Source organism: Ostrinia furnacalis, unplaced genomic scaffold (genome assembly GCF_004193835.3).
Source record: "Ostrinia furnacalis isolate ACB-3 unplaced genomic scaffold, ASM419383v2 OfSCF0710, whole genome shotgun sequence".
NCBI lineage: Eukaryota > Metazoa > Arthropoda > Insecta > Lepidoptera > Crambidae > Ostrinia > Ostrinia furnacalis.
In genome coordinates, this window is record NW_021130949.1 from 1,436,472 (window position 1) to 1,449,267 (window position 12,796).

At 37.8% G+C, this 12,796-nt stretch overlaps 1 protein-coding gene across 1 annotated transcript; it reads left to right on the forward strand.

The window, feature by feature from the left end:
• Window positions 1–6,189: 6,189 nt before the first annotated feature.
• On the forward strand, window positions 6,190–7,792 carry Nmt (N-myristoyl transferase). The gene has a single exon (XM_028300290.1). It carries the CDS (start codon window positions 6,299–6,301, stop codon window positions 7,709–7,711), a length of 1,413 nt encoding a protein of 470 aa, XP_028156091.1. The 5' UTR covers window positions 6,190–6,298; the 3' UTR covers window positions 7,712–7,792.
• Window positions 7,793–12,796: the final 5,004 nt, after the last annotated feature.

Genomic DNA, 12,796 nt, shown 5'->3' on the forward strand with positions numbered 1-12,796 from the left:
TGGCAGGTAGGTTCCTTATAGGGTGGTGTAGACATCTGCCAAGAACTAATTTTATTTATCTATTTATTTAGGAAATAATACGAAACATATAATAGGATTTTACGAAATTCCACACATAAGGGGGTAAAACCAGAGCCCCGATTACGGTAACTTTTAACGTCTACAATCCAGACGCGTTTCTGATTCTGCAATACGATTGGTCAAAACAGCTGACGTACGCTGTTGAACAACCAATCGTATCGCAGAATCGAGAAGCGTGTCTGGATTGTTGACGTTAAAAATTACCGTAATCGGGGCTCAGGCCTCCGTCATCGCGTCACTCGCCTATGCCGGCCGAGATAATTACCTACAGTAGAGATGGGTTTCCACCCGGGTAAAAAACCACATGAGGGCAAAAACCCGTTTCATTCCACCCGGGTGAAAACAAATAATTTTATAATTATTTCAATTGGTATCTTTTCTTTATTTTTATTGAATTTTTCTCATTTAAGTTTATTGATTAATAAGTAATAAGTCAAATTTAACACTAATATGCATTTATATCGTGGCCAAATCGTAAAATTGATCACGTTATGATGATGTGACCAATTATTTTATAAAATGGTGTTAAGTATTTCAAGAATCGTTGAACCGATTTAAAAGAAATTTAGTAGGAACACAATAATTTGTGATCATGGCAAGGACATGGAGGGGGGGATGCCAAAGATGCCAAACACTCTCTTTGANCGGAAGGAAACTTGCCCCCCCTCCCCCTGCTACCACAGGGGGGGCTCCCGATGTCTACCGACGGAAATCCACTCAGGAGCACCCAAAGAAACACTGTTGCAAAAATGAGCCTTCTATACCAAAGTGGAGGGGTCTCCATACAAATCATTGCACTAAATTCCCTACTATCAAGCTTCTGGCCTAGGCCTAAGGCCTCGGCCTCGAGTTTAGCGGGCAGCGGGGATGGCGCGGCAGGATCTTATGCGTAGTGCGTAAGTAAAATCAAATAGACCGGTTCTCGAAAACAGCGGCGCGGGAGCGGGCAGCGCACTCCTTTTGCCCGCAATAAATCGAGCGTTAGGAATTTTGAATCGAAATAAAATTGTCGCCGTTGTTCAAACATTTCGTTTGCGAATAAAAACAAATATCTCGACAACACAACATTTATATAAATTTTGCTGCGGTAATGCACTCCTGTCCTCTGTCCCTGTAATATCCAGGATCTACAGCTTGACCGCCAATAAAAACCCAAGGGGACGCCACCATCGTTCAACTATACAGGTGGAATTTTGTAATGCCACCTGAAGGGAAAGTACTCTTAATACTGAATAGAAAATTTTACTCAAGGAAAAAATCCTTTATTTTTTGAAAAGAAATAGAACTGCATTCATAGATTTCCAAAAATTTGCTTACTACACCCGGGAATCGAACCAACTAAATTAAGTTAAAAATTATACCCTGTATTTTTATTGCATCGATCGTTATGCTGCTGGCTTATTCCATTATTATCTTATAATGGGGAATAATGAACTAAAAAGTTAATTATTCCCCATTTAAAAGCTCCAATTGGCGTTAACGGGGAATACTTAGTGGAATAAGCGGTGCAGGACTGTTGTCCCCCCTGGCGAATGTTATTTAAAAGCCATGTATTTTTATAACATAACTATTAACTAGCTTTCCGCCCGCGGCTTCGCCCGCGTGGAATTTTGTCTGTCACAGAAAAACTTTATCGCGCGCGTCCCTGTTTCAAAAACCGGGATAAAAACTATACTATGTTCTTTCCCGGGACTCAAACTATCTCTATGCCAAATTTCATCAAAATCGGTTGCAAGGTTTAAGCGGGAAAGCGTAACAGACAGACAGATATTTCAAGAATCGTTGAACCGATTTAAAAGAAATTTAGTAGGAACACAATAATTTGTGATCATGGCAAGGACATGGAGGGGGGGATGCCAAAGATGCCAAACTCTCTCTTTGATGACATTACGGTATAAAGTTACAAATAACAACACCAACTACAAAGTACTTCTGCTTAAAAACTTGAAATCGAGCGCCCTTTCGCCACTGTAACGCATTGTAACGTTTTTCAAGACCTCCTCTCCCCCCAGATTGCATTACGTAACACTAGAACGCCCCCTTAGCAACAAATACCACTTCTGCTCACTTTAAAAAAACGCTATTTTTGTTTTCACCCGCCAGAATGGGTGATAATGGGTAAAAACCGGGTTTTTACCCAAATCACCCAGTTTAAACCCAATCGGGTGAAATGGGTTTTTACCTACTACCCATCTCTAGTTGGTGGGGATGATTTTTCTTTTTCATCTTCGACCCCATCGTGTGGTGTATCGTTAGATAGGTCTTTAAAAGTGGCTTAGGGGTTCCTCATACATTTTTCCATTTAGGGATCTGTTTGCAAATTATTAAAGTTTAAAGTACCAATTTTTGTTCAAGTAGGGCGTCCCCCCCCCCTCTCTAAAAACTAAACTGTTGGCTTGAAAAATCTGGAAAAATTCGTGATAATACTGCTATTCATGAACTTTCAAGGAAAACTATAGCGGTTAAGATACATCAATTAGTTTGAGAGTAATAGTCATTTAACTCATGTATTACTAAATTTCTTAACTAGTGAAAATTCCTTAGAAGAAAATATGAAAAGTGACTGTAGATGAAGTAATTGCTTGCTTCTGAAATATACTGTGGTAACGACGGACCACTACGGAACCCTACACTGCGCGTGGCACGACACGCTAATTATTATAAATTTTATTTTACACTTTTTAGTAGTATCTCAATCTCAGAGCCTTGGTTCAATTACAATACAATTTAGCACCAAAGTGCTCGAAAAGAAATCCAGAAAACCCAAACTCGATAAGTTTCCACCGTTTCGTTTAGGAATTCCTATGGCCACCTCCTGACTCCATCATCAGGACCCTGGATATCATCTAGCACTAAAGTGTTCGAAAAGACAAATGCAACGAACCCAAATTCGATGCGATGCCGCCATTTCATTTAGGAGTTCCTATGGCCACCTCATGACTCCATCATCAGACCAGCTCAATGGTACCAAATTTCAGCTCAATCGGTTGGAGGAAAACTGGTCTTAAATTCAGTTGCAAGAGTTGTCCCACACATACTTGGTAACAAGACGTGTCGTTAGTGATCTGGTTACAAAAACTGTTGTTTTAGGTTCTGGAAGTTTCGAAAGCCCGAATGTACTTGTCAGAACGCGTTTTTCAGCGTGCTTTCGGTAAATAGTAGGTACTGGATTAACGATTAACGGACTTAGGATAATTTAACGGAAGTTAACGAGTCCGTTAACATTTTTTAAAGTTAACTTAAAAGTTAATCCGTTAATAGAAATGTTAACTTCGTTAATTAACGATTAACGGATTAACGAGTTAATGCCCAGCTATGACGAACACAATGGGTAATATAACTAGTAATAATAACCCAACCCCTAAATAATAAGTAGTAATAACCCACCATTATCACACAAACAAGAAAATAAAACAAAACTGCTGAACATGACCACAAGTCGACAAAATGTGATGCTTAACTTTCCCGCCAAGAAGTCTGCTCTCGTGATTTGCAATGCCCTCCACCAGGGTGCGTAAGTGCTGTTTTAATTTTTACCACAGTTTATAGTGATTTTTTTGTTGATAATACTTGATAAGTGCTTTATAGATGACCCACGCTGAACTGTCCCGCCAAACTCAATGACAGGGGGGCGCTACCATCGTTCGACTTTATGGTTTCCAACATGGCAAAAATCGGAACCAGCGATTCGGTATTGACGGTGGCGCCCCGCTGTCAATGTCATCGATAGGACAGTTCAGTATTTTGGAACTATATCTGGCTTTATCCGACATTACTGAAATTCTCATAAACTTTAATGTTTAATAATCATAATTTTTAATTTCATTTATTATTTTTACGACAAAATGCTTTTATCACATTTTAATTAATACTAAGCATCACAGATTAGAGAGTATGTCTAAAGCATTAAGCGCCGTAACGAAAAGAAAAAAAAACATTCTATGGTTTATGGGCAATGGGCAGTTTAGTCATGAAGCTAAAGATAAAAATGGAGGGCAGAGTTGGAACAAAAACTTGAGTCAAATACCTACTTATATCTATCTCGCTCTCTGCGGCCCTACCTCTCTTTTTAGTGTGAACTGTAGTATTGCTATCTTCTGATTTAAATCTCCTTGTAAATTCTTTGAAATAGCAAATTCACTAACCAAATCAGAAGTTAAACAAATAAATAATTAATATTTGAAACTAAGATTACCTAGTTAAATAAAAAATCACTAAATTGTCGGCCATTTAGGCTTAATGTGTTGGCGAATCAGGGAATTACAATCCCAATTCCTGGGTAATCGGTACCATGTGGCAACATCGGNTTTATACTCTTTCATGTAAAAACTACCTACTAAACGGATTTTTAGTCAACTTCACAGAATTCATTATACTTAGCTTTTGCCCCACGGCTTTGTCCGCATAAAATTTTGTCTGTCACAGAAAAAAAATATAGTAGAGCGCATTCCTGTTTAAAAAACCGGGACCCGGCACTCAAAACTATCTCTTTACCAAATATCAAAACAACAGTCCTTAAATCATTGATTGAAAATCTAGTCCTGTTGTCTCCCCTAGCCAGGGGGGACAACAGGACTGCACCGAATAAGCCATGCTGGGCAGGCTGGGCTTGGCTTTTACACTGCGCGGCAATTAGCCAAGTCAAGTCAATGTGAACACACACCGAACAGTGGGGTGACTTGACTAATTGCCGCGCAGTGTAAAAGCAGCATTAGGGTTAAGTATAGGGATGAAATCTCTCAAATAAACTTGATAAATGAAATGAAAGGAAAACCATGAAAACTTAAATTATTGTAATTAGGTATTTACAGAAAATAGCATGGTATGGTGGTAAATTTTCGAAAATCTTTGAATGCAGTTCTCTTTCTTTTCAAAAATAAAGGAATGTTTTCTTTGAGTAAAATTTTCTATCTACAGTATTATGGGTACTTTCCCTCTAGATGGCATTACAAAATTCCACTCTGTATAGTTTCCAAAGTGGCAAAAATTAGAACCAGCGATCCGGTATTGACGGTGGCGCCCCGCTGTCAATGTCACATCCAGCGGGAACAAACTTATACACTCAACATCAAATAAACCGCACCTTCCGCGACGCGAACTTTAAAGATTTTCTTCTGACACAATCATAGTGCCCCGACAATATTGGTGTTATTTGAAAGACCAGTAAATATCCTTTAAGAAAAACACATTTAATTGTTCGATAAATGATTAACATATACCATAAATGTGACTTGAAAAAAGACCTCACTTTGGGCTCACCTATGGGATCAATTTTATTAGACCAATTTTTATGGTTATAAAACCAAATATTGAACACACGTGTCCTCTTTAACAGATAGATAGCGATTAATCCCAACTTAACAGTTTTATAGCCATAAAAGTTGGCTTAAGCTTAAGTACCTATTTTTTGAAGAAGTGACTCTGGATCCTTCTAAAGACACATTTTTGGGGTAAAAACCATTCCTTTAATGAAATGAAGTTTAGAACTAGGCTTTTCAATGGTGCCAATATTGGTGGGAAGTGGGGATGCATACGTTTGAAAATGCTTGTCGCGGGAGGTGCGATTTATTTGATGTCGAGTGTATATAGTTAAGCACATTCATTACATGAAGCAATAAAGATATTATGATTATTATTATGATTATTCACGAACACAATGGGTAATATAACTAGTAATAATAACCCAACCCCTAAATAATAAGTAGTAATAACCCACCTTTATCACACAAACAAGAAAATAAAACAAAACTGCTGAACATGACCACAACTCACAAGTCGACAAAATGTGATGCTTAACTTTCCCGCCAAGAAGTCTGCTCTCGTGATTTGCAATGCCCTCCACCAGGGTGCGTAAGTGCTGTTTTAATTTTTACCACAGTTTATAGTGATTTTTTTTGTTGATAATACTTGATAAGTGCTTTATCTGGCTTTATCCGACATTACTGAAATTCTCATAAACTGTAATGTTTAATAATCATAATTTTTAATTTCATTTATTATTTTTACGACAAAATGCTTTTATCACATTTTAATTAATATTAAGCATGCGCCGTAACGAAAAGAAAAAAAAAAACATTCTATGGTTTATGGGCAATGGGCAGTTTAATCGAAATATAATCTGTGCAGTCGAAGTAAGTTGTCATAAACGTCACAAAAAAGAAAATTGGACCCATCGTGTGTGAATTCATTGAGCTAGCTAAAAAAGAATAAAAAGATAATGGAAGACGGTAAGATGAATCAGTCCGGTACTTATCAAAAAGAAAATGATGATAAACATACTAAAAAGCGGAATAAAAACAAGAAAAAGCGTAGCGGTGGGGATGGCGATCATGAACTTACAGCCCCAACCGACACCTTGGTATCATTACCAAATTCTGGCGATATACATCAAAATATATCTCTCAAGGATTTAAAAATGGCTATGGAAGTCTTGAATTTGCAGCAGAAACCAGCTAAAACTGCGGAGGAAGCGTTACACAAATCTTATCAATTTTGGTCCACCCAACCTGTACCCAAGATGGATGAGAAAATTGTTTCTAATGAACCCATTGAACCGCCTAAGTCTTCTGAAGATATTCGTGCAGAACCATATACTTTACCTGATGGATTTCAATGGGACACTTTGAATTTAAATGAACCATTGGTATTGAAGGAACTTTATACTTTGCTCAATGAAAACTATGTCGAAGACGATGACTGCATGTTTCGCTTTGATTATCAAACCGAGTTTTTGAAGTGGGCACTACAGCCACCGGGTTGGAGAATGGAATGGCACTGTGGAGTAAGAGTCATAAAGTCTGGTCGACTTGTTGGGTTTATTTCAGCTATTCCAGCTGATTTGCGAATATATGATCATGTGCAGACTGTGGTTGAAATAAACTTTTTGTGTGTGCACAAGAAACTAAGAGCTAAGAGAGTTGCACCTGTATTAATTAGGGAAATCACGCGCAGAGTTAATTTGACTGGAATTTTCCAGGGGGTTTATACAGCTGGTATCGTCTTACCTAAACCAATTGCCACATGCCGATATTGGCACAGATCATTGAACCCTAAGAAACTGATTGACATCAAATTCAGTCACCTATCTAGAAATATGACTATGCAAAGGACTCTGAAGTTGTTTAAACTTCCAGATGCACCTAAAACTACAGGTTTCCGCAAAATGGAACCGCAAGATTGTGATAGAGTTGTTAAGTTGTTAAACAGCTACTTGAAGAAATTTGATCTGGCTCCAATTTTTTCTGAAGAAGACTTCAAACATTGGTTTGTACCTCAAACAGGTATCATTGATAGTTTTGTTGTAGAATCTGATGGTGAAATAACAGACTTTGTTAGTTATTACACGCTGCCCTCAACGGTTGTATATCATCCTGTGCACAAAACATTGAAAGCAGCATATTCATTTTATAATGTATCTACCAAGACCCCATGGACTGACTTGATGCTTGATGCATTGATAACTGCAAAAAATTCTGGATTTGATGTATTTAATGCACTGGACTTAATGGACAATAAAGAATTTCTGGAAACTTTGAAATTCGGTATAGGAGATGGAAATTTGCAATATTATTTATACAATTGGAGATGTCCAACTATGACACCAAGTAAAATTGGCTTAGTCCTGCAATAAGATCATATTTTGTAAATGCTAGCCAGTGTTTTCTTACACTTTGTGTAGTGTTTTTATTATAATATAGCTATAGTACATAAATTGCGCCTTTTACTTTCAGGTATAATACTGATATTATATCTAATATTTTTTGACTGTCTTGCCTTACTATGTACCATAAGTAGCTTTGAGTTTATCTTCCTGATTTCCGGCATGCCCACAGATGTGGATTAGGGCATGCCTATAAATTCTTGAAGATATTCTTCCATGGCTATCATTGATAAACAAGGTCCTATGTAAAATAGTTTTAGTCAAGTAGGTATGGTCTTCAAATAAGTATATTTAAAAAAAACTAGCTATGTGCGAAATCTAACTTGAGTGCTTAACTATTCCATTCTCATAGCAAACCTTTTATGCTATACATAATTTTAAGCATTCTCATACCATTGTCCATAATTCCATTGAAACAAACAAAAATCAATAATTTTGTATTTTTAGCTTTCTGTGTTCTCTGTAGGCATGGAACATTTCATGAATAGCAGGTGAAAAATCATATGAAATGAATTTCATTAATCACACCTGCTATTTTACTTCACAGCTTCACATAGACTGCTATAATTTCATAGTCAATAAAATCACGAATCAGATGAATTTCATTCATTCATTCGAGCGAAGTCCGTGAGCGCAGCTCTGCGAAGCGACCGAGCGAGTAAGAAGGAATGATTTGATCATGTGCGTGTTAGAAAAGGACAAGAGATGTGATGACGGACGAAACTGGGCATTTTAAATATGAACTTTAAACTCAATGGTGTAAGGTTTAGATTTCCTTGTCGTGGTTCGTATGATTTCATTAGATAGCAGACAGATGAAATGAATGATTTTTCACTAGTCGCGCGGTTATTGATTGTTGCATACATACTGTTCTGTGAAACTGTTTGTTTTTTGTTGTGTGACATAAAATGAAACAGATATTGTTACATTTCATATTTTAGCTAATTAGCAATCGTTCATCATAATTCATACTTCATTAAAAGTAGCACATTATATGAAAGAGCTACATTAAAACACTGCGAATAAAAATCATTGCCTGTGAAATTTCGCATGTGAAATCATAAGAAAAAGAATCATCATTTCATATAATGAAAATGAATGAAAAATAGCAATCATTTCCATGCCTAGTTCTCTGTTGAAAATAAAAAATACACGTGAAATAATTATTTCGTACGTCAATTAGTTTCCAAGATACTGAATTTTAAAGGTGCGGGCGGCGGCCGGCCTGTCCCTGTCTCATCTGTGGCCTGCGCTCCATGCCACAGATTATAGATGACCCAAGCTGAACTGTCCCACCAAACTCAATGACAGGGGGGCGCTACCATCGTTCAACTATATGGTTTCCAACATGGCAAAAATCTGAACCAGCGATCCGGTATTGACGGTGGCGCCCCACTGTCAATGTCATCGACAGGACAGTTCACTATTTTGGAACTATACTTATTTGCTCCATGCGCGTGACGTCGTTGGTCGTTGTACAGAGCCCCGATTACGGTAATATTTAACGTCTCCAATCCAGACACGCTTCTCGATTCTGCGATACGATTGGTCGTTCAACAGCGTACGTCAGCTCTTTTGACCAATCGTATTGCAGAATCAGAAACGCGTCTGGATTGTAGACGTTAATAAAAGTTACAGACCAAGTCCTAGTCGAACTCGCAGAGCACGTAATAGTCGGACTCGCACACCGAGGGTTCCGTACAAACCTGCGGATCGCCCCCATCCCTAGCCGCTATTCTCTATCGTAAAACCGATTTTTGGTTAAACCTTTAACCATTAGTTCAAAAATTATTACGTTTTCTTTACATTAAGTAATTAAAAGAAAAAAAACTCAGATTTAAAGTGTATAGCCTGACCAGGAACATAAAAACCCTCGCCATGTTGCGGAAAACTAATGGTACTAATTTCTTTTAATGGCAACAGTAACTGAAAACTTCATTGACATGTCACCTTGCATGTCAGTCTATTGTTGTCAAAGTGTAAACAAACTTTATTTTAAATGTGTGCAATTGATTTTGTGATTTAAATTGCTAAAATATTTTTATAGTCGTGAAAGAAAAGTGGTTCACAATGTGTTAACGTATTTGTCGAAGAGAAATACTAAGGGTTCGGACAATATTTTCATTGAATAATGTTTCCGACAAAGGTTGTCAAATTGACTGACATGTTTATCGTATAGTACAGTCCACTATGAAAAATAGCTGTAGTCTGTTTCAACTACCTATTTTAAAGTTTTTTGTCACTTTCTAAGTTTTGAATTTTATGGAATTGGGAAAGAAGTACCGAGTTTGAAGCGTTAATGAGCAGACATTGCAGTTGAATATTCAAGTTCTGAATTTGATTATTGATGAATAATAAAATAAATCCTGCTAGCTAGATTGATGGTTTCATTTAATTTATTTAAACCAGGTTACCTTTAATAATATTTTTTCGTTAATTTATGAAAATATCAGATTAGCCCGTAATCCTGAATCCTGATGCATAAATTTAGCCTATTAATTTAACACATGTACGACTGTACTCAGTGTTGCACTATCAAATGCGATTGACGCGCCTCTATGCCAGGGTTTTTATGTTCCTGGTCAGGCTATAATCTGGTCTGTGAGCACGTAGAATTTTGTCCAATCATCCAATGACCCCAAGCTACCCATCCTTATCGCTCGCGCGTAATTATGTTGCTGTTGCGCTCGCACACTCACTGCGGGCGCCCGTCGCACAGTCGCGCGAGCGATAAGGATGGGTAGCTTGAGGTCATTGGACTAAATTCTACGTGCTCACAGACCGGGCTTTTAGGTATAAGTTGTCTATTCGTCTAGTGTGAATTTGGCCACCCTCTGAAGTAAATGATAAGTTGTCCATTTGTCTGTAAAGTGGGAATTTCGCCTTTTGTCTATTTACAAGTACAACTTAAAATGTATATTCCAATGAATTTGGTATGGCGAAGTACACTATGCGGAATATTGTCCAAGTCGAAGCGCACCGAAGTATTGGTGACGCGCGGGTGAGGCAAGGAGGAAGTAGTAGAGTACTTATTATTATTCTGTGGTAGTAGTCAAGATGGTGTTCACACTGTTATAGATGACCCACGCTGAACTGTCCCACCAAACTCAATGACAGGGGGGCGCTACTATCGTTCAACTATATGGTTTCCAACATGGCAAAAATCGGAACCAGCGATCCGGTATTGACGGTGGCGCCCCACTGTCAATGTCATCGATAGGACAGTTCACTATTTTGGAACTATAACAAAGAGCATCTATTACCTACCACAGAATACCTAATAGTAGCAAGTAGTAACAGAAATTACAATCCTTTGATCTGAATAACTACAACGCGACTAGACGACGAACGAAATTCACAAATTCGTATCGCGGTGTCGCTTTCACCACAGCTAGTTCAAACGAAAACAAAACGCAACTGCTTCTTTGTGTAAAAACAGGTAAAAACTGAAAGAAAGCTACATTTTTATTTTACATTACATTTAATTTTGCTGTTATTTAGTGAAAAAATTAGGTGGTCTGACTTTTATTGGAAAGTGATTAAATCCGTTGTTTCGTCTTTGTTTGCGCGTGAACTTTACCGCCGTAGACAGAATGAATTTGCACCTCAGCGCCAATGTACCTATTGGTGACGTTATAGATGACCCAAGCAGAGCCCCGATTACGGTAATTTTTAACGTCAACAATCCAGACACGCTTCTCGATTCTGCGATTGGTCGTTCAACAGCGTACGTCAGCTGTTTTGACCAATCGTATCGCAGAATCAGAAACGCGTCTGGATTGTAGACGTTAAAAATTACCGTAATCGGGGCTCTGAACTGTCCCACCAAACTCAATGACAGGGGGGCGCTACCAGCATCGCTTATATATGGTTTCCAACCATGAAGNACGAACGAATTCAGTCCCGTAACAGTTACTGCGATATCGAAATCAGTGGTGATAAAAATTCTAACACACTTGTACATTGACGATTTAGCTAGCAACCACTTTATGTCATGCTCAACTACTGCGCAATGTATTTAATTTCTTCCGATATCCACTGTCGTGTGAAAATACACAGTACGGCCGCATGTGCCGGTCGTAACATAGTGCCGTGCTCGTGTTCTAATGCGGTTTCCTATTATCGATAAATAGAAGTAAATTATAATTTTCTATTTTGTAATTTTAAATAAAAAAATGATGGTGTTACTTGCGATTATAAGATTTTACAAAAAAAAATAATAATAACAGTAAAAAAATAAACTGTCAACTACGTAATTACTATAAGAGCTAGTTGAAAGCCTAATATAGGCATTATTTTTGATAAACATTATGCGGTACGCAGATCGCCATAATTAAAAAGTAAAATGCGTGATTGTAGTTAATAATAACGTATAATAATAAAAAGGTTTTCATACATAAGCATTTTGTGAAACCAGTTTCGAGCCGTGCCCTTAAGGCACGCCTTCTGGCCAATCACAGCACTTTTAAGCCGGTTGCACATGTTGTCGTAGACTCTCAGACGCTTTGTTTTTACATAGTTGAATGTGTGTGTGGGAGCTGTGGTGGGGGAAATGTGGGTACACTGGTTCTCGTTGTAGTTACGCGCGACTTCATATAATCTATTCTCTTTCTATGATCTGAGGTGTCACACCAAATGGCAATGCCAGATTTTGTATGGAAGGTGGCGTCTTTTTTTTTTCGCGCGGCCATCGACCAAACTTTGTTTTTTGATTACAAAATAGTGTAATGAACCAAACTTACTATGGCATGTATACCTCTAAACTCAGTCTGAACTGAGTTACGAGCATTAGAAGTTTGATGATTTTCATACTAGATTTGCTTTTTGCGCGCAGGTTTTGTAAGAAATTGCAACAAAATATTGCGCTATTTTTTATTGCGCTGATTCTGCTGCATACTGATGTCTGGAGCCTTTAATGGATGGTATTGTTTGTTCACACATACAATGTCACTATTTTGTTGCAATTTCTTACAAAACTTGCGTGCAAAAAGNCCTCATTTCGCCTTTTGTCTATTTACAAGTACAACTTAAAAAATATATTCCAATGAATTTGGT